The sequence below is a fragment of the Myotis nattereri genome (assembly GCF_964212035.1).
Source record: "Myotis nattereri genome assembly, chromosome: 1".
Classification (NCBI taxonomy): domain Eukaryota; kingdom Metazoa; phylum Chordata; class Mammalia; order Chiroptera; family Vespertilionidae; genus Myotis; species Myotis nattereri.
In genome coordinates this window covers 179561632-179583777 of record NC_138075.1, presented here as the reverse complement: position 1 = coordinate 179583777, position 22146 = coordinate 179561632, and the positions used below count along the sequence as shown (strand labels likewise).

The following is a 22146-nucleotide window of genomic DNA, read 5'->3' as shown; positions in this document are numbered from 1 at the left end:
GAAAGAACAACAAGAGCAGTCAAATATTCAGCCGGTGGTTCAAGTTGCCTGACTGATAGCTAGGAAATACCATATTGGAAAGAGAGTAATCACACATTCCAATCCAAATTTTTATTTGACATTGCTTCTATAAAGCCTATAAAACTCTCCAGCTATCAAGATGTTGAGGAACGCCATGCTCAAAGGGTAGAAGTGTCTAAGATTGTTTATGAAAATCTTAAACTTGAAATCACAAGCGCAATCTCACAGAGCTCAATTTGCAAAAATTAACACCAAATCTGACAAACAAAATCTAGATCTTCAGAATTACATGGTGCTTGCAATGCTGAACAACCTTCCTCCTTAACCTCTTTCTTCAAGATAATGGCCACCTGAACTGGATCGCAGGATTACTTCTTACAGTTTAAAATGTATCTAAAATTATGAGCCTTTCCTTTCCCCAGAGAAATACTCACAGAATTAATTATTCCTTTAAGAGCTTGAAATCCACCTTTGACAGGAAAAACTTGTTCCTTGGAATCGGCAATTCTTTCGAGCTTTAGAAAGAGGAGAAAAATTTAATTAAGAGGTGGTTGAGACATATAACACTTTATAAACTTCATTACATTTTAATTATGTTCTTCTGAAGAATTACACCACAAGATTTATCCCCTACTGCAGCCTGTCAGAAACTGCACTAGGGATACTCTAAATGCATCACAATGAAATGAACTGAGATCAGCTTTAAGTTGGCCTCAAGTTTCAGTTTCAGAACAGTACAGAACTCTACTAGCTGTAAACGTCACCGAGACAGGAGTCCTAATTAGTAATGCTCAACCAAAACTTTAAATGCAAAATCATTTTGTGAGTGCAAAAAAACATTTTAAATATATAAAACCTTAAAACTTCATGAAAAAAAAAAGTTTTTTTAAAGAAAATTATTAAAGATTTCTCTGCCGAAACCGGTTTGGATCAGTGGATAGAGCGTCGGCTTGCGGACTGAGGGGTCCCAGGTTCGATTCCGGTCAAGGGCATGTACCTGGGTTGCAGGCACATCCCCAGTAGGAGATGTGCAGGAGGCAGCTGATCGATGTTTCTCTCTCATCGATGTTTCTAACTCTCTATCTCTCTCCCTTCCTCTCTGTTAAAAATCAATAAAAGATATTTTAAAAAAAAGATTTCTCATAAGTAAACTTCCTAAATCCCTGAACTCCTAAGGGTCTAGTTTTAAATCAAAATAAAACACTTAAATAAGACATAATAATAATCTTGTCATAATAATCTTGTCAGTTGAGTTAAAGAACAGAAGTACTTATATTATTTTAACCTAAATGTTTGTCCTGAGTTCTTCCAAACCAAAAAACGTTCAATAAATTTTGAATTTTGTTTTTCAGTATTTCAGTAATAAAATATGTTAAGATCAGACATTATTAATCAAGACATACAAGAATATGTGCATTTTTATAGAAGATCTTTAGCATCAGTGCAAGGAATTTAATAAACTAGCCTTAAGACAATTATATGATTTAGGTTAAAGTTTGCATATCTGCTCTACTCACCTGACCTTGTTCAAAGTCAAGGACACCAACACAATACACTCTAGCCCCAAATGACCTGGCTAATTTTGCCTATGGAGAGAAATAGAGATAGAGGGAGAGAGAGAGAGAGAGAGAGAGAGAGAGAGAGAGAGAGAGAGAGAGAGATATTACTCAAATATCAGGCTATCAATGAATACACTGGGGTATAAAAAACAGTTTCAGTTCAATACTCACCTCTTTCTCTGCATATGATGGCACCAGACCTTCCAACTTTCCATCTGTCAGAGCAATTATGATACTGGAGGTTTTTAAGCCTCCTGCTTTCTCAATTTGTTCATTTGCCTGAAAATGAAGAATAATTATCTAACTCACAATTTAATCTTAACTTTGAACCAGCATGTTCTATTCAAACTGAATTTATAATTGTGACAAAATCAAGATATTATGGACTGGCTTTTAAAATACAGTATTTGTGTTAACTATTTTATTGAAATATACATATATTTACTTTATAGAGTAGTTACTATTGGGTTTAAATGACATAGATTTTTAGCTTTGGTTGACTACCAAAGAGAAAATAAAATAAAATAATTTTAAAAGGCAAAATACCAAATAAAATTTTTCTTATCATGATAAGTAATGTTTTCTATCAGCCTCATTCTTAAAACAACTAAATGAATTTAGATTTTTTCTAAGTAGATATGTAATACGATTTTCATTTTGACTAGAGAGCTATAAATTATTTCATCACAGCATAAGAAAACATTCTCTCTCATATGCATAAATGTTAAAAAACTTACTTTCTTTAGTCCTTCATGGATGAATGTCTCTCCTACTGGAACAACATCTTTTAAGTCCTTCAAGCCTTGATTGATTTTGCCTCTGAAAATAATGTTTTATAACATTAAACAAAAATTAGCAAAGATCACAATAAGCACTTCTCAAAACACATGGCAGCATTGCAACTAAGCTTTCTTCAGTAAGAAAAGGAAAGAGCATGAGCTTTGAGGGCAGATAGCTCTTCATGCTTTCTGTCACGTTAATGAGTATATAATAATATTTGTGTTTTAACTACAAAAAATAAAAGTATTAACAATGTGAAATATCTTGAAAATCTAAGCATAAACTATTAATTTCGAGTTGAGAACATCTACCTTCAATCATATTTATTTTACTAAATGCTAAGGAGTAAAACATGTTACTTCATAAAAAAAAGAAAAAAGAAAAACCACCAAGGACTGAGTAGGTCAGCTTAACTGAAAAATATTTCTGAAGTACTTAGCCCACATCCCTATGAGTTGGAAATTTTCCTGGTTATCTGCAAATTCCTAAAGTGTGTTACTTAATAATGTTACTTATGAAAATTAACATTTTCTACTTTTGTCTCCCAGAGTCATAAGTCTTGTGATGTAGGCAATTTTATAGCACCTTCTCATCCATCCAGACACCACTTCATTCTCTTGAATGTTGTGGATATTTAACATGTATTTGATGAACAAATAAAAGAATAAATGGAGATGAACAAATAAAAAAAAACAAATGGATGGATGGATGGATGGATGGATGACAATGGATTATTCAGAAGAATAGTATGAATTAAAAAGAGAAAGAACCATAGAATATTTTTTCCATCATGACTAATTAGTTGTCCCAATGGAGTACGTTGAAATAAAGTATCTAATCTAATAATAGACATACAGGGTAATTGACCGTATCTTCGCTATGCCTCCCATTGGCTAATCAGTGAGATATGCAAATTAACCGCCAACAAAGATGGCAGCTAATTTGCATACTGCAGGCATAGTGGAACAGCGCCATCCCACCTGCCCCGCCATCAGGCCTGCTATCTGTGACCCGGGGCAGCGGGTGTCCCGTGTGCGACCCGACCTGTGGCTGGCGGGTGGGACTGTGGAGATCGGGCACCCGCCCTGCCCTCATCCCGCCCTCCCTCGGGGACCCGGGGCTGGTGGGCTGGAAGGCGGCTCTGGCCAAAGCAGCGAAGACTGAAGGCGGTTCCAGCTGGAGCGAAGGCCTGGGTCCCAGGTGCCGGAAGAAAACCAGTGCCGGCAGCCAGGGGGAGGGAAGGTGTATTGCACGAATCTTTTTGTACAACAGGCCTCTAGTGACTATAATAGGAAGAGGTATTTTGTGTGTATGAGTAAGAGAAGACACATTTTTCAATACAGATTGAAATACTTTCAATACAGATTCCAAAGACTTTTTTAAAAAGAAAAAGAGGGGGAAAAAACACTTCAAGAATCTTAAGAGATAAATACTTCAATGTTACAAAATAACCCGAAATAAACTCAAAACTAATTTTTAAAATTTTAAACTTATAAGATCAGAAGAGAGATCTTAATATATTGCTTTGAGTATTATAGTTTTAAAACAGAAGCAAAGAAAAATACCTTTCTAAATAAAAGTCTTGAAATATTAAACTTAAGTATAATGCTTTCAATAAATCATGAAAAGCAGTCACACTACGCATGAGGATGATAGATGACAGATAAGAGAACTGAAATTCAAGTTTTCATGTTATCTGAAAATCAAGGAATTTACTGGGGTCATACACAATATGTGTATATACTATATATACTTCATATACTATTAAAACACATGCCAAAAATAATAAAAAATTAATTATTATTTTTTCATGCTGCAATGTTGTGTTTCAAATACTTGCAATAAATGAGTCATTCACAAGAGCCTCACTCACATTTTAAAAGTAAGTTATTGATAATATTGTAATGAAAATTATTATTAGATAAGTTTTCCCTCTCAAGAAGTTTCCCCAAAACACAAGACAACTTTCAAAATATGATCTTAATCTTTCTCCTTCCTGATTTAGTTATCTCTAATAACAGATGCTGTCTCTTTTGATACTTGGTTTAGAATCTACCTATTCTGAGCCTATCTCTAACTTCATTATACTCTCTTTCTACAGTACCCCAAACTTATGAATGTTTAGCTTTCACTACAATAAATAACTGTCTCTTAAATCATTCTACTTTAAAATAATTTAAAATATTAATTTCACGTAATATTTTCACTTCTCGACAAGACTAGAAGTTTACAGTGGGCTACCCCATGTCTGGTATGTATAATGTATCCCTTTACTCTGCACTTATTACTCATTGTAATGTCTTTTACAAAGTAAGTGTTCAATAAATTTTTCAACCTACCCTAGGAAAAAATTCATAATTCCACAGATGATGGAGTAAATTACATAATTTATAAACTTTTTTAATTTAAATATTTATCTTTAGTATCTACAGGAACAACTTGGAACTGATTCTGTCTGAGTCTCACAGATAAAAAACAAATATTTGGTGCTTTCCAGAAATGAGTGGCAGTGTGTCCTCAAGCATTAATGTTTGCTGTCAAAAAGAAAATGAAAAAGACAACTGAAATTCAAGTTTACCCAAACAGATTCTGACTGGCAAAAATCGCTTTCCCCATTCAGTTCAGATTCAGCTTCCCATCACCCCTGAGGACCAGACAACAACAGCAGAAGACTCTAAGCCAGCGGTTCTCACCTGTGGGTCACCACCCCTTTGGCGGTCCAACGACCGTTTCACAGGGGTCACCTAAGACCATCCCTCATACCAGATATTTACATTACGATTCATAACAGTAGCAACATTATAGTTATGAAGTAGCAACGAAAATAATTTTATGGTTGGGGGTCACCACAACATGAAGAACTGTATTAAAGTGTAGAGGCATTAGGAAGGTTGAGAACCACTGACTTAAAGAAATCTCTAAAGAAAAGCAAGGAGGAAATGATAAACGTCAACATAGAAAAAAATGGATACATTGTAAAGATCAGCTAAAATCCAATATCTCAACCTTAGAAGATCAACCTTATTGGGCTGGGCTTTAACATTATGTCTTCAACTACAAGGAACAGCAATATTGAAACTACTTGCTATGAAGCTGTAGTCAAGGGCGTGTGCTGCTTTCCTGACACACAATGTCACCTAGAAGGTCCCAAAGCGGAAGTTTCTTGTCATCCCTGAGTAATTGCTGCACACTTCCTCCTTTTTGCTAACTACATTATGTAAACTTCCTTCTCCTCTTATTGGGAAGCCCACAGTAAATTTCTTACTCATTCACAAAATCCCGAGAAACTTCTATGGTTATTATAAGGCTGCACCCTCTTTCCAAGATCTTTACTTTACTTTTATTTTATTATTTTTATGGGTTTGTTTTTTATTTTTTGTTTTTTTCTTTATTGCTTTCAGAGAGGAAGAGAGAGGGAGAGAGGGATAGAAACATCAATGATGAGAGGTATTGATTGGCTGCCTCCTGCACACCTTCCACCACGGACCTACAGGGACCTAGCCCACAACCCAGGCATGTTCCCTTGACTAGAATCAAACCTGGGACCCTTCAGTCCACAGACAGACGCTCTATCCACTGAGCCAAACTGGCTATGGCCACTTTTATATTTATATGTTGTTAATTTTCTGCAATGTTCTGTGCAGCTTCAGATACTTTTTGGAAAGAGGAAAAATTTAAACAAATGGTATATTTAACCGGTGGTTTTTTGTTTTTATGAGAACTGGAGACCAAACTCTATAATCAACTATAAGACTTGACCCTTTTTTAATCTATAAAATTAGCACTTCCATCTCTATTACTACCTCTCAAATTTCTCTGTTGAGTAGGGAAAGGAAGAGATTAAAAAGGGATGGGGCCATAACCAGTTTTGCTCAGTGGATAGAGCATCGACCTGCAGACTGAAGGGTCTCAGGATTGATTCCCTGTCAAGGGCACATGCCCAGGTTGCAGCTGGATCCCCTATAGGGGGCGTGCAGGAGGCAGCCAATCAATGATTCCCTCTCATCATTGACGTTTCTATCTCTCTCTCCCTCTCCCTTCCTCTCTAAAATCAATAAAAATATATTTTAAAAAAATAAAAAGGGAAGGGAAGAATAAAAAGACAAGAGAAAGAATGGAAGGGGGGGAGGCCGGGAGAATTTTAAGGGGGGGGGGGAGGAGAAGGAGACATATGTAATACTCTTTGTAATACTTGAAACAATACAAAAAAAGAAGAAAAAAGAATGGAAGGGACGGAAACAGCAACAGCTACCATGCACTGTGTGACGTCAATGGCTTTTCTCCATCCCTATAACACTTTGAATTGTGAAAGGTGTTCATGATGTCATAACTAAAACAAAGATGTATTTTTACAAATAGTGGCATAAAAAAAAGGGTTGGCAGAGCATTCTAAATTTCCCAACTAACATAATTAAGGCACAATTTTAAGTACCTTCTACTTATGCTGAGGATGTACATTTACTAGTATACAATTTATCTCTATAGTTCTTGAACTTTTCAATGCACATTATCTTAATGTTCCAGATCTCAAAGCTCTTTCCAGATGTCAACCAACCTACACACATCTGTTGCACACACACCCCCACATTAACACTGTGATTCTGATGTGAGAACAGCTCACACATGGACCATGGCTATTCCCACATACCTCTCTACAGGTGCAGTGTAGTTCTCCACCCTGGTTGTGCCCTATAATCACCTAATGGGCTTTTTAAAAAAATCTCTTCTGTGCCTTAATTAAAAGATTCTAATTTACCTAAATATTCTAATTCTAATTGCTTTGTAATAGGGATGGGTTAATTTTTGGAAATAATAACTAAGAACCTCTGGCCTAATCTAATTTAAAAACTTTTCCATGTTGTTGGAATGCTCTTTTCCTTACCTGTTTTGCCAGTCAGTCCTACTGAAAGGGTTTGGGAGTGACAAGGATATTCTTTTAAACTGTAAAGTTCAGTTTCTGAAATAGTATGGCATATAGCCAGAGAGAACAGAGATTTATTCTAAGCCTTGTTTCCTCATCTATAAAATAGGGATGAAGATATCCACCCTGTGGGGGCATTGTGAGGATTAAATGGCACATAATAAGTGCAGAGTAAGTTGTAGCTACTATTGTTATTTGTTGACATCAGTCACTCCCCTGTTAGTAGGATTTTGTTCACCCTGTTAACATAAAATGGTCATCTCTGCGTCAGCCTCCAATAACAACTTGTCACTGCTCTTCCAGTTTTTACTCTCAGTCTCCTCAAGGTCACTCAGCTTCCCACAATTTCTATTGCAGTTATCTACTGCTGTATAATAACCTACCCAGAAACTGGTGGCATAAACACATTTTACTGTTTCTCATAATACTGTGCATTGAATGAGCAGTTATGCTTCACAGGTTGTGAGCTGGGAGGCTGGAATGGCTAGGAAAGTAGAAATGATTTCCAACACATGGTTGGCAAGTTGATGCTGGTGCTGGTGCTGGCGATTGCCTTTGAGCCCAGCCAGGACTGCTGACCAGCATCTTTATTCTTCTACATGTGACTTGTCCATGTGGCTCAGCGAGGTTTCCTCCTACCATGGTGGTCTCGTGGTTGTCAAAGTTTTCATATGGCAGCTGGCTACCAAGACCACAAGAAGAGGAAACGCCCACACCTTATTAAGTCTTAGACCTGACACTGGTACAGTTTCATGTTTCATGTTTATGTCTGTCACAATCTTGATTAAAGCAAGCAATAGGGCCAGCCCAGATTTTTAAAATTATATAGTTAAATGAATATATTTATTTCATATATACATGTACTTTATATATTACACATATTACGTATATGATCATATACACTTATGTATGTATTTATGTATGCATGTATGCTGTGCTTCATTGGAGGTCACAAAAGAACAATCTACCACAAAAGCTAAAAGCTCCAGGCATCTATGCTACCAAATGCCAATTTGGATAACTGCATAAGCATAAATGTATAGATGTTTATATCATACATTGATTCTCTTATTTATTCTTAAGATGTTATTAGTCAAGGGCATTAGTCTTTAAAATAAATGGTAACTGCAAACAAAACATGGCAATACCTAAGAATTTTATCATTATAACCCATTTACATAATATAATAAAATTTTTATTTTACAAGTAGACCTTAGTAGATTGAGTAGAATATGAAACAAAACAATATTCTCAAAATTTTATTTTTGTCTGTAAAAAATTACTAATGATTCACTTAGCACTGTACTTTACCTGAATTATCTATAATAAAATAATAAAAGGGTAATATGCTAATTAGACCAGACGTCTTTTCTGATGAAGCTGGGGCCAGAGGGAGGCCAGCCTGGGTCCTGGGTGCCTGAAGGCAGCCTGGGGAAAGCCAGTTCGGGTTCCAGTGCCTGAGGGAAGCTGGTGCCAGCAGCCAGGGGAAGGAAGGCCTACTCTTGCAAGAATTTTCGTGCATCAGGCCTCTAGTTAATAAAAGCATAATATGCTGAGTAGACGAGACGACCTTCCGGATGAAGCAGGGGCCGCAAGGGAAACCCCGGTCCTGGGTGCCTGCCAGCAGCCAGAGGGAAGCCCGGGTCCCAAGTGCCAGAGGGTAGCCAGTGACAGCAGCCAGGGAAAGGCCTACTCTTGCACGAATTTCATGCATCAGGCCACGAGGTGTATATTGAGCATTTAACAAAATGTCTGATACATAGTAAGTGTTCAATGAACTTTATCTATTTTTATTGTCTCATTCTATTAATAAGCCACAATATTCACCAGACTGCCAGAAATTAAAAAAAAAAAAAAATATGAGGGGAAACCTGTTCATTCATTCACACATACCTCCTCCAATTATCTACTTAATTGTATTATATTCTGCTATACTACATACTGCATGAATGATAAATTGCAGAAAAGTAATTGTTTTCTTATTTGCTCTTCAACCAAAAAAAAAAATGTTTTAAGCCCTAACCGGTTTGGTTCAGCGGATAGAGCGTCAAGGGTCCCAGGTTCGATTCCAGTCAAGGACATGTACCTTGGTTGCGGGCACATCCCCAGTGGGGAGTGTGCAGGAGGCAACTGATCGATGTTTCTCTCTCATCGATGTTTCTAACTCTCTATTTCTCTCCCTTCCTCTCTGTAAAAAATCAATAAAATATATTTTTTTAAAAATATTTTAAGGTTTCCAAACAGTGAAAGATTATTTTCTAAACACAAACATTGCTAATATATTCTATTATCTAAGTTTAGTTATCTCTTTATATACAAACTTGCTTATTATTTATTTAACATGTCACTCTAAGGCTAACATATGCCCAAGCCTCCGTGCTCCAGTCCAAACCAGTGACCCTAAGGTAGCAGTCCTGACTCAACAGTCTCTGCTTACAAAATGCTCCACACAATCCGGGTTTTGTGAAAGATTGTTCTCCAATTTATTCTACACTAACCAAAGCGTGGCACACAGATCACACCTGGAGTCCATAACTGCATTTTGTACATTTTTATTCCATTTCCCCATTCGAAGCCTTCCTGGGCCATGAGAAGTGGACCTCGGCATTCTACCACTTCAGGAGGCCAGAGCTGCCTCACAGGCATGAGTAACAGTGCATTTAATTCTCTAGAACACACAAAACAGATGTAGAATTTCACTGAAAGTAAGTATTAACATACCCAGGACCAGGATCTGAGCTGCCATGCCCAAACCCCTCAGGATTAGCACAGTGTGTGGCCAAAACTGGCTTTTCTAAACAGGAGTCATTACTTCCCTATTAGAGTTTTTTTAAACCCCACAGTCACTTCCTCTCATCACATCACTGGTTTTCAACATAATAGAATAAACTCAGAGGATGACTATGTCTTTGAATTATGACAAATTCTGACTAATTGTGAAAGCTGGTGAAGGGGGAACAGAGTCTAAGGCAGTGCGGCAGGTAAGGATTCACGTTCGGGGTCAGACCTGGGCGGGAATTCTGGGTCTAGTTACTCAGCAGTGTCACCTTTGAGCAAATCACTTGAGTTATAATCCTGGCACAGATGTTGGAAATGATAATAATTGCGTACACTGATAGCCTCCAAATCTCATTTCCACATAAGCCTCCTTCCCACCCAGTCATCAAGGAGGCTTTCTCACACATTATATGTGTTTATTGTCCCAGCATCACTATATGGTAGGGATGATAAGCTCCTTTTAGCAGGCAAGGGGATTGGGCAACAAGAGGCAAAGTAACTTGTCCAAAGTCACACAGCTAGTGTATAGCTCCTATGTCTATTTACCCAAGGTGTAGTCCTGGCGTTTTCATTTTAACAAGAAGACTTCAGGACCCTCCAGTAGAAGAGCTGGATATGCTCTATTCCTAGCGCTTACTCTTCCAAACCCCTGGGTTCATTCTGATTTCAAGATAGCCATCTCTAGCTACAGAAAAAGTCAGTAACAATTCTTTTTAATTTCTACATGGTATATTATTGTCAAAATAAAATTGAATAAACTATATGCATGGAAATTAAAACACAAAGACTTTCCCCACATTGAATCTCACAGTAACATTGTTAACAGTTTGTTGCCTATCTTCCAGCCTTTTTTCTATAATCACACACACACACACACAACTACAGAAACAGGTAAATATTTTGTTTTTATTTTAAAAAATAAAATCATACTTAACAGAGTGTTTGGCAACTTTCCTTCCTCAATTAATATATCTTAGATATATTTTCATGTCAATCTATATGAATTTTCCAATTCTTTTAATGGCTGCATAGTATCTGTTCTATGAATATACTCTAATTACAGTATCAATTTATAGGCATTTGGATTGAATACAGTTTTTCACCATTATGGACAAAGCTGCAACGTCTAATTTTGCACATGCCTATCTTTGCACTCTGGTGCTAGTATCTCAGTGAGACATCGTCCCTAAAAAGGAGAACTGCTAATAGGAACCTTCTAAACATTTACAGAGACTGTCATATGTCCCTTAAAAGGACTATCTTGTCAGAAGTACATTTTTAATTCAGATGATTAGGAATTAGAATAAATTCTTTCAAATAATAGAAATGTGTATATTATCTAAACTTAATGACTTCTCTTCAATTTCCAACAAGTCAGGCCAAGGAATATTTTTTTCCTAAGTAATGGGTAATTGTGTTCAGATCAAATAAATATAACCTTTTAAATCTTGGGACAAATATATTGAAAATATTTACAACTGATCTATAAGAATGGGAATGAGAAATATGACATCCTTGGGAAATATGACATCATTTATCATTTTTCAAAGAGAGAAAAAACATTAGAACAATTAATAACTAAGGTTCTAGAGTCAGGCAAACTCAACCATTCACTCAACACATTTATTGAGCATCCACTGTGTGCCACTCTCTGTTCTAGGTGTGGAATATATGGGTGAACAAGACAAAGAAGATCCCTCTGCTCTTATGTACTTTACATTAGAGTCATGGAGATAAAAATAAATTGATTAATTGATAGAATAATTTCAAAACATGATAACCAGATAGAGTATTGTGAGAATTTACTGAGGAGGCAGGTCAGGGTTCCCTCAGACTTGATGGCCAAGCAAGGCCTCGCAGAGGAAGTGACACATCGGATAAGGCCAAAATGACAAGAATGACCTGGCCTGGACAAGATCTGGGGCTGAGAAAGAGCAAATGTCCTAATGTGGAAACAAGCGTGGCCTTTTTAGGGAATGGAAAGGCAGCCAGTGGGCTAGCTACAGCATCTAATGTTGTAACAGAGGATTGGGTGAGGCAATCAGGTAGGAGCTTTAGGCCACGGGGAGACATGTTCTTCTATTCCAAGCCATTAGACTGTATTTGGCATGAGAGTGGCATGATCTACTTTATACATTAAGATACCATTCTGGCTGATATACTGATCACCACTTATTAACTAAGTATCCTTGGACAAGCTACATTACCTTTGTTAGCTTCAGTTTCCTCATTTGTAAAGATGAGATAATAATAGTATGTATTACATGGAGTTGATAGGAGGATTCAATGAGGTAATGAATGGAAAGCATTTTGCACACTGCCTAGCACCTAATAATTGTTCACTAAATGATTTCAACTAAATCACTTTTATATCATTAAGACCATACTAAACACAACTGAGCATAATTCACTATCCCCAAGTATGCACCACAAAGGCTAAAAATATCCTTTAAAATTAGTCCTGTTTCAAATTCTCTAATATTAAAAGGCTGGATATTTCCATATTGAAAAACACTCAGCACTTTCTTCTTACCTGATCCTGTAATTCAGCCCTGAACTACTGATGTGTACGTGCACACCCCTTATTTTCACACACACTAGATTATACATCTTTGTGTTACTCCCAGAGCCCACAATGCTCAATAAATCTTATAAGGAAGGCATGCAGGTAGGTGGAAAAAATGGACTAACAGATATATAGAGGATAAAAATCATGATGACAAGAGAGTAGAAGGGAATGTTTTCAATTGAAATATTTAAAAGAATAAAGTCTCTAAGTGATGAGTATATGAAATGTATAACTGGTCATTTCTGGCCATTATTCTATTCGTGCATTTACATAGCACTAGATGTTATGCTGAAACCCTAACAGAAGACACTGCCCGACCATAAGGACGTACTGCCCTCCAATCTTGCTTCATTTCTACTGAAAGTATTTAGCAACACTCTGAGAAACACGAAAGAGGTACTTCTCATATTTACCACAGAACTGAAGAATTATGAGTGATAGAACCAAAATTGTGAAACCTGCTGTGCTTAACTTTTGTGTTGCTCATGCATGCACATCTGTTTGTCAGTCTGATACACGCCATCAAGAAAGTTGATATGTAGAATACCAATTTCTAGGCTTTGACTCAAAGATCCACAATAGTTGTGGAAACATTTGTTCAGTGATCTTGCATCTAAATATGCAAATTGTTTCTACACACTTGACAGTATGTAATGGGTGAAAAATGATCTTATAGCCAAATATAGAGGGCCATAGAAATTTAAAAAGTTACTGACTTAAATAAAGTTAGTATAAGAATAACTAGAAGCAGAAAATAATATCCTTTACTGGAGACTATTCTGTGATATACAATGTACTTTTCTATGCATTATCTTGTTTTGATCTTCATAACATCTCCCTTAAGAAAACTTGATAGTTTATGTCTGTGATTTACACATATAAAAAGTAACACACTGAGTATATACTTGGTCCAAGTCTCCAAGTCAGGAAGTAGCAAAACCAGAACTCTAACCCATACCTTCTTGGTGTTCTCTCTGCCATCCCCAACTAGGTCAGCATGCCACAAACCATCAAGTTCAATAAAAATAAATGTATCTTTATTTCCAAGAGACAGGCGAGCAGCGTAAGTTGCAAGTAGCATTATTAACATTCTGCCTGGAATATTATAAATCATTTCAAAAGGACAATAATCTCTTTATATAAACACAATTCTTCCCTGATCATTAAATACTACATATTCCCTAGCACCAGGTAACAACAAAGCTTTCACCTCTTGAATACATATGTGCCAGATTCTGTTGTATATTCTCCTCACTCACTGACTTCGATTCTTACAACAGTCTTATGAGGTGGTTATTGTCATCATCATCTTTGCCGTCAGTATGTAGATGGGGAAAAAGGAGGCCTGAAGAGGTTAAGTGTCCTGGCCAATGTGGCTCAGTTGGTTGGGCATCATTCCTTGCACTGCAAGTGTGCAGTGTTGATTCCTGGTCAGGCCACATGCCCGGGTTGTAGGCTTGATTCCCAGGCAGGGTGGGTGTGCAGGAGGCAGCCTGTCTCTGTTTGGCTCTCACATCAATGTTTCTGTCTCTCTCCCTCTCCCTTCCTCTTTCTCTAAAAATCAATAAAAAAATATATTTTAAATAAAAAGAGGTTAAGTAACTTGCCCATGACCATTTAGCTAGATAGCAGTTCAGTGGCTCTTAACAACAATGTTATGCTGTCTCTTCAAATAGAGGCCTCTTTATCCCATTCCAATCTCTCCCCGATTAGATTCAACCAAGGGAAGGGAAGAACCTCTCATTTACATTAATGATTCAAACTCCTCATGTGCATGTCTAAGCAATATCAACTTGGAGACCACCGATTACACTTCATCTTCAAAGAGCTGGAGGACCCATACGTAAAGTGTCTGACGGAGCACCTGGCACAGCATACGCAGGTGACACTTACTGAGAGTCTGCTGTATGCCTGGCACTATGATAAGTGCTTTTCTCTACATATGCACTCCATAAATGTCACCATTACGCTGTTATTTCCTCCTAGAGGATAGGCTAGGTCCAAATCCGTTTCTTTGGAAATGAGGCTGGGCAGTGAAGAAAATGTATTCCCATGAAGGCACGGACTGTCACTTCACTGAGTGTAGAAAGATGTTGTATATGGGTTATAAGGGGCTGCTATTGTTCTGGCCTTGAAGAAACCCAGGTGCATGTAAAAAGGGATGGAAGGGAAGTATCCATGAGAAGCCTGAGGTTGTAAGCCAGAACCACCCCCACCCCCACCCCCGCCATCTACAGACTTCCTCTCCAGGAAAAGTAATACTTAAAGCACAAATAACTTTAAAGTTTATATAAGTTCTCTCCCTGAATCCTTTTAAATACTATGCTTTCTTGACATTTTTCAAAGAAAAAATAATTTATAAAAGAAACCAGTACTCACACATAACTCCTGGGAAATCCACATATTATGCAAAACAAACTCCACCAGCCTCCCCTGCTAAAACTACAGTTTGATTTCAAAATAATGCTAACTCATTCATTGATTCAACAAGAACTGAGCAAGAGCTATGTGCACAGCTGGTATTAAATGAAGTAGATATAAAACAAAGAACTCAGAGTCTAGTAAGCAGAACTGACCCCATGGAAACTAGCCACTCCTTAAAATACGGCGGTGGCTATTTCCAACGACATAGAAATGGTCATATGAAATCCTGTGACATCGGCTTGGAAAAAGCCACACTTTTTACAAAAGATTTGTGTATTTGTGTGTGTGTGTGTGTGTGTATCTGTGTGTAGAGACACACACATATATATTACATATGTCTGATAAAAACGTGAGCTATATAGATGTATTTTATATGTATGTTATATATATACATATACATACTAATATAATATAAAGCAAGTTCCTTTACAAAAATAAACATATTCAGCACCAGGGCACCTCAGAGTAAGACTAGAGATCCAGGATGTCTGCTGAATCTAGTGAATTATCCAAATAGATCCATAGCCTTCCCTCCCTAATGTTCTTCAAATTCCTAGTTGATTAATATATTACACCTAAACAAGGAAGATGTAGAACTACTTATAGTAACAGAGGAGGGCAATGGTGGGAGGTAGTGGACATACAGCTAGGCAGAGTTCTGGGTTTCATTGTACATTCCACAGCCAATATGAATGATATTGATTTTCAGATCATCCGCTCTTTTATATTACTCATACCTCCTTCCCCCTCTATTAGTGAAGAGAACCCAATTGTCTGTGCATTTGCTTGATTCCACCGAGAGGCCTGAACCACCACTTGGAATATCAATCATTCTTTTAAGATTACTCTCTGCTAAAAGCCTGCAGCGACATGATAATGCACTAACCTGTCTCCAGTTAATGGCAAAATAGTGGTCGCTTGAGAAGAAAACACAATGAAAGATACTCTCATGCGAGGGCTGCAAAATAAGAAGAGAGGCAGTTAAAACATGTTTAAAGGAAACAGTGATACAATGCAGATATATAGCTAGGGAGTCTCGTTTAAAATCCGTCTCACTGAATAGCCCAGGCTTCTGTTCAATGGAACCCCCTAAGTAGGTACACTAACTCTGCTTAACGTTACTGCACAAGTCATTTTGGATTCAGGCCGTGCTTCTCAGCACTCAAGCACTCCTCCATGACCCTTGGGGCCGTTTAGGAAGAGACTTACTAGAAAGATAAATTCTAGGTCCATGAACAATTCTTTTGAGAAACTGCTTGATGTTCTATCCCATCTCCTTAAAGGAGACCAAACCCTGCAGAGAGACTATGGCTAGCAATATCGAGGGCTGGGGAGTAGCCAGCTTGACTTAATTACCACTACATTATGAATTTCATAAAAAGTTACCCTGAATACTTTAGAATACTTAAAGAATGCCATGGGCAATGTGAAAGAGACCAACAAATCCCGTTTTGATTAGTCATCTTCAATTTTCCATGTCTCAACGATCATATTTCCATAGTCAACAACTGCCCCAGTGAGCCGCATCTTTTAAGCTTCAGGCATTTATACCACAGAATGGTTCCTGTTTCTAAGACACTCTTCGCAACCATTACTCAGATTGGAAACTGAAGGTATGAAGCTAAGACCTACAGACCGCAAGATCAGAATGATGTCCCATGCATATTTTGAAAGTTACTCTCTTCAGTAGTCACCCTTTATTCACTTCCTATGCTGTATCCTTAGTAACGGAGCAACCAAACTTGAGCCAGAAAACTGTGTATTCCAGAAATCCAACTTGCAAAGCAGACCAAATAAATAAGAACCTCACTTCTTAAAAATGTAGTATTGAAATGATCCATTGCTCTCAATCAAAATCTATGTGAACACTCTCTGCACACTCCTGGATTAAATCAGAAAATTTATAAACAGCTCTCTTCTGCCTTTGACATTAAAGGACATAGGGCCCTGTTTGTTTTTCTTTCTTAGACAGTTTTACCTCTGACCCTGCCCAGAAATGAGTGTCATACTTGATTTCTGAATCAGGAGACTGATGATGGAACATGGACAAGCATACATTTTATAGGGATAACTTTACGGCTGCCAATAACTGAAAGCAAGGATTGCCTAGGCCTCTACAGATTGTTGAAGTTACTTGCAACATGACTTTCAAAATGTTTTGATCATCCAAGCCTGTTTTACAGACAACATTTGGGCTAACAAGACTGAAAGAAGCAATATTTAATGATACAGCTCCTTTTTGTGTCCTTTCCATTATCTTGATAAACTTGCATTTGCTCATTGCATGTTTTTTCTTTAAAAAAAGAAAAATGAAAGGGGAAAAAAGCCTCAAAAGCCTGGGTGTCTGGGGGCTATGTTTAAGTAGGGATGCCACTAATTCCTAGTTACCTCTAAATAAGAGGGTGAGCTGGACTGCATAGTAGTTATGCTTTTTATAGGAGAAGAAACCAGTCTTTCGTAGTAAGGCTTATTGCATATACAGAACAGTTAAATTTTAAACGCACCACACACCCACCCACACATTTTGTAAACACAAGTCATTTCTTTAAACATCCACACAAGTGCCTTTTCTGGTAGTAGGTTATTAACACATGTTCATTTGAAGTTTACCAACACTTTTTTTTTTTTTTTTTTTTAATGAGGACCTCTACAATGCTAAGAATCGTGTGGAAAGGAAAATATATTGTGGATACTATTAGCATAAACATTTTAATGTGATAAATTATGAGAAAGCATAACTGAAATCCATAACAGATGAAAATTCAAAAAGGAAAAGACATGTGGAATAGTATTTGAAGATGCTTCCCTGGGGCCTGAGCCAAGTTTCTGGGGTCCAGATGACATAAGCCCTCCACAAGTGAAGGTCTGTCCTAATAAGAGCATGTGTGTAATAATGATCCTGAGGCTCTTTCACATCCACATTTCACTGAAGGCTTTTCCTGCAAAAGGTTTCCAAAAACGGGGTGGGTGGATACCCTGCATGTTGGTCTACTTCCCTCAACTTCACACTCCAGTCGCTAGAAAAGTAAAGTGGGAGAAATACCTCACAAATCGCTCTGTAAGTTGCTTGACAAAATCGTAAATTTCAAGCCAGTTATTGGCCACACTCCAAGACCTGAAAGAAAGAAAGAAAGAAAGAAAGAAAGAAAGAAAGAAAGAAAGAAAGAAAGAAATAGAACTGATCAGAAAAACAAACATGTACATGGGGCCGCCGCTAGAATCAAAGTAACAACACCAGTCATGAAACTTAGGTGCTGCAAGAACTGAGAAAGTCAACCCATCTTTGGGGACCACCTGCCTGCTCATAGTTTGGAGCAGGACCCCAGCTCTTTAAAATAAACACAGCCCTCTTCCTAGGACATGCAGACCACTCAGGGTTTGTTAACCCTGGGCATTTCGTAGGATAAAACCAAGCAAACTTTAGCCAGAGTGACTGGGTGAGGACCGGGAGGCTGACAAACAGTCTGGTGTGGGTTCCAGGGGCACAGAAGGCTACCCCCAGTGGCCGCATTTCCATTTCCCAGAAGGCCCTTGGACTGCAAGCAGGGACTACCCCACTTTCCCAGAGAGTCCTGCACCTCAGGACTGGCTCCTATCACCACCCCCAGCCAGCAAAGATCCCAAAGCGCTGGCCCTGTGCCCGGAAAGAGCAACAAGGTAGCCATCCACGGGTTTCTCACTCCCCGCCCCAGGGCGCGCACACATCTTTGCTTCCCGGCCACAACTCACCCCATGCCACCCGCACCACAAGACACCGGACCCCCTTGGCACTCACTTGTCCAGGACAAAGTAGAGATCAAAGGCGCCTCTGCAGCTGGGCTGCTCCTGGGCGCTCAGCAGCCCCCCGGGACCGCCGAGCGCCAGCAGCCACAGCCCCGGGACCAGCCAGCTCCCCGGACTGCGGGCCAGCGACAGCCGCGCCACCATCCTGCCGGGGAGCCTGCGCCTCCGTCAGCTCCCGGCCCCCTCGGCGGGGCTCCCCGGGACGCGGCGGCGGTGGTAGGAGTCCCCCAGGACCGTGGGGCGGGGGGACGACGAGCTGCGAGGGCGCCGGCGCCTGGAGCAGCGGAACCCGCTCCCTGACAGCGGGAGGGCGAAGGGGCGGGAGGGAGGTCCACAGAGGACAAAGGGAGACGCTGCAGCCGCAGCCGCCGGAACCCAGGCGAATCCCGGCGGAGAGCAATCAGTCCTTCCCCTGAGGATCCGGAGGGTTTCTGCAGGCGGCCAGGGCCCAGGCGGCAGCGCGCGGAAGAAGTTCCTCCCCGGCCTCCAGACCAGCCTGTGGCTCCCGCCTAGGACGGGACCCCGAGCCCCATTCCGCGGGGTGGCCCGAAGCCCGGCGGCTGCAGTGCGCGGCGGGCAGCCGCCCCCCGGACGCCACGACGGCTGCACAAACTCAGAGCGGAGGTCCCGGTCCTCCGGCTCCTTCCCTTCCTCCGGCGGCCCGACTCGCCCTGGCGCTGCAAACTTTCTTCCTTGTGCTCGGCGGCCGGGCGGTCCCCTTTAGGGGAGGAGGCTGAGCGGCCCGGGGCGAGTGGCTCGGACCCGCCACTCCAACCAGAGCCCGGAGCGCAGCGGGGCCAAGTCACCGCTCAGTGTGGGCGGGGCCTGATCCGCAGCCCGCAGCCACACACGCACACTTGTGGGTTCTTGCCGAGTTGAAAATGACTAATGCTTGCCAAATTTGGGGAAGAGGAGGAGTTTAGAAAAGCAAATGTCCTGTAGCAGCTGCACACCCATATACCCTGCAGGCCTGGTCTGTTTCAGCAGCTGGAATCGCTGGGATCGAAAACCAAAGACTAACAATTCCAAGCGGGGCGATAGGCTATTCCGCCCCACCCCGACTCCCACAAGCACACACACTCTTTTTACTTCCCCAACTCTCCACCTAGGAAGGCAACTTCTTTTTCTATTATAAACCTTTGTAGTTTCATCTCGCCAAGCCAAGGAAAGGGGTGTGTGTGTGTGTGTGTGTGTGTGTGTGTGTGTGTGGCGGGGATAAGGGGGTGGGGGGTTGGGGGTGGGGGGGTGGATCTTTCTGAATGGAAAATTGTACTTCAAAATATTTTTTTCCCACTGTCATTTACCCCAAGCTCCAAATACTAAGAATTTCATCTTGGGGCAAGCCAGGCTGCCCTTACCAAACTAGTACAGGAGCTGAAGTTTGCTGCATTCGAATACTCTATGTAGGCCAACTACACTCCCCGCCCACTCCTTTCTCCTTTTCCACCACTTCCACCTAAGTCTTCTGCCTTCTCCTGGTTAAAACTGGCTTTTAGAACTTATAATGATTGACAGTAATATGATGTGTCACCTCCTCCTTTGTGTTTTAACTAAAGCAAGGCTTTGTGATAAAAAGTTCACATAGTACTTAATTACATATTGCCTTTTACTATCTCTCCAGTTTGTTGTCATGTGTATGCAACTTTTCATTTAAGTTATTTTTTATATACAAACGGATTTGTTTATAAGCATTTTGAGGATAGAAACCAGTCACTTTGACAAAGATTTGCTATCAATTATGTATTAGTACTTAACAGTTAATGCACAGAACAAGGTGATAAGCACCTACTTTCACCAAGCTTACAGTGTGGTCAAGGAAGAAAAACAGACAAAAATAAATAAATCATATCCATATTAAAAGGTGGTTTGCAGAGATTTAAAATATCCTATCTAATAAAAGAGAAACATGGTAATTAGCGTACGACCGCTACACTTCCCATTGACTAATCAGGGAAATATGCAAATTAACTGCCAGCCAAGATGGTGGCCGGCAGCCAGGCAGCTTGAAGCTAACATGAGGCTTGCTTGATTCAGTGTCGGAGGACTCCAATGTTCCCCGCCTGCCTTGCCGGCCTCTGAGCCTGCAGTTTGAAACATTGTAACAAATATAGAAGCAAAACAAAACCCCAGAAACCTGCTTTCAGCGAGCCGGGATCTCAGAGCTGGAGTTATACATTGTTTCAATTATAGAACACAAACAATCCAGATACCTTCTTTCAGCAGCAGAGGCCTCAGAGCTGGAGCCAGAGCTAAAGCTGGCCCAGAATAAAAAAAAAAAGAAAAAGAAAAAAAGGAGCAGTTGGGAGCTTCAGTCACCCGTCAGCCTGAAAACAGCCCTCAGCCCCTCACCCAGACTGGCCAGGCACCCCAGTAGAGACCCCCACCCTGAAGGGTGTGTGACCAGCTACAAACAGCCATCATCCCCTCATCCAGGCTGGCCAGGCACCCTAGTGGGGACCCCCACCCTGATCCAGGACACCCTTCAGGGCAAAGCAGCCAGCCCCACCCATGCACCAGGCCTCTATCTTATATAGTAAAAGGGTAATATGCCTCCCAGCACCGGGATCAGCGGAGCCTTGAGGCCTCCCGGCACCCAGATCATTGTGACAGGGGGCAGCTCCCCAACCCCCTGATCGGCCCTGCTCTGTGTGTGACAGGGTAGAGCCATAACCTCCCCATCGGCTCTGCCCTGAGTGTGAGAGTGGCGGCGCCCCAACCCCCTGATTGGCCCTGCTCTGTGGGTGATAGAGGGCAGCACCCCAACCCCCTGCCCCCCCCCACGGGCCCTGCTCTGTGTGTGATGGGGTAGAGCCATAACCTCCCCATTGGCCCTGCCCTGAGTATGGCAGTGGCAGCGCCCCAACCCCTTGATCCGCCCTGCTCTGTGTGTGACAGGGGGCGGTGCCCCAACTCCCCTATTGGCCCTACTCTGTGAGTGACAGGGGGGAGCTCCTCAACCCCCTGATGGGCCCTGCTCTGTGCATGACAGGGGGGAGCTCCCCAACCCCGATGGGCCCTCCTCTGTGCGTGACAGGGGGTGGCACCACAACCTGCCCATCGACCCTGCCTTGAGTATGACAGGGGTGGTGCCCCAACCCCCCAATCGGCCCTACCCTGAGCGTGACTGAGGGTGGCATCGAACCTCCCAATCTGCCCTGCTCTGTGCATGACAGGGGGCGGTGCCCCAACTCTCCAATCGGCCCTGCTCTGAGCCCAACCAGGGGCTGCACCTAGGAATTGGGCCTGCACTCTGCCACCCGGGAGCAGGCCTAAGCCAGCAGGGCGTTATCTCCTGAGGCGTCCCAGGCTGC

General features: G+C 40.8%; 1 protein-coding gene across 2 annotated transcripts in view; it reads right to left on the bottom strand.

The window, feature by feature from the left end:
- Positions 1 to 19530, bottom strand: part of ANTXR2 (ANTXR cell adhesion molecule 2) — a 138887-nt gene extending 119357 nt beyond the window's left edge. For both annotated transcript variants that reach the window (XM_081099790.1, XM_081099789.1), the window contains exons 1-7: positions 18828 to 19530; positions 18096 to 18167; positions 15939 to 16010; positions 2318 to 2399; positions 1752 to 1859; positions 1539 to 1607; positions 456 to 536 (exon numbers count right to left, since the gene is read on the bottom strand). In XM_081099790.1, the coding sequence (XP_080955916.1) occupies positions 456 to 536; positions 1539 to 1607; positions 1752 to 1859; positions 2318 to 2399; positions 15939 to 16010; positions 18096 to 18167; positions 18828 to 18979 (636 nt within the window). In that variant the 5' untranslated portion in view covers positions 18980 to 19530. The remainder of the gene's footprint in view (positions 1 to 455; positions 537 to 1538; positions 1608 to 1751; positions 1860 to 2317; positions 2400 to 15938; positions 16011 to 18095; positions 18168 to 18827) is intronic.
- Between the last annotated feature and the right edge of the window lie 2616 nt (positions 19531 to 22146).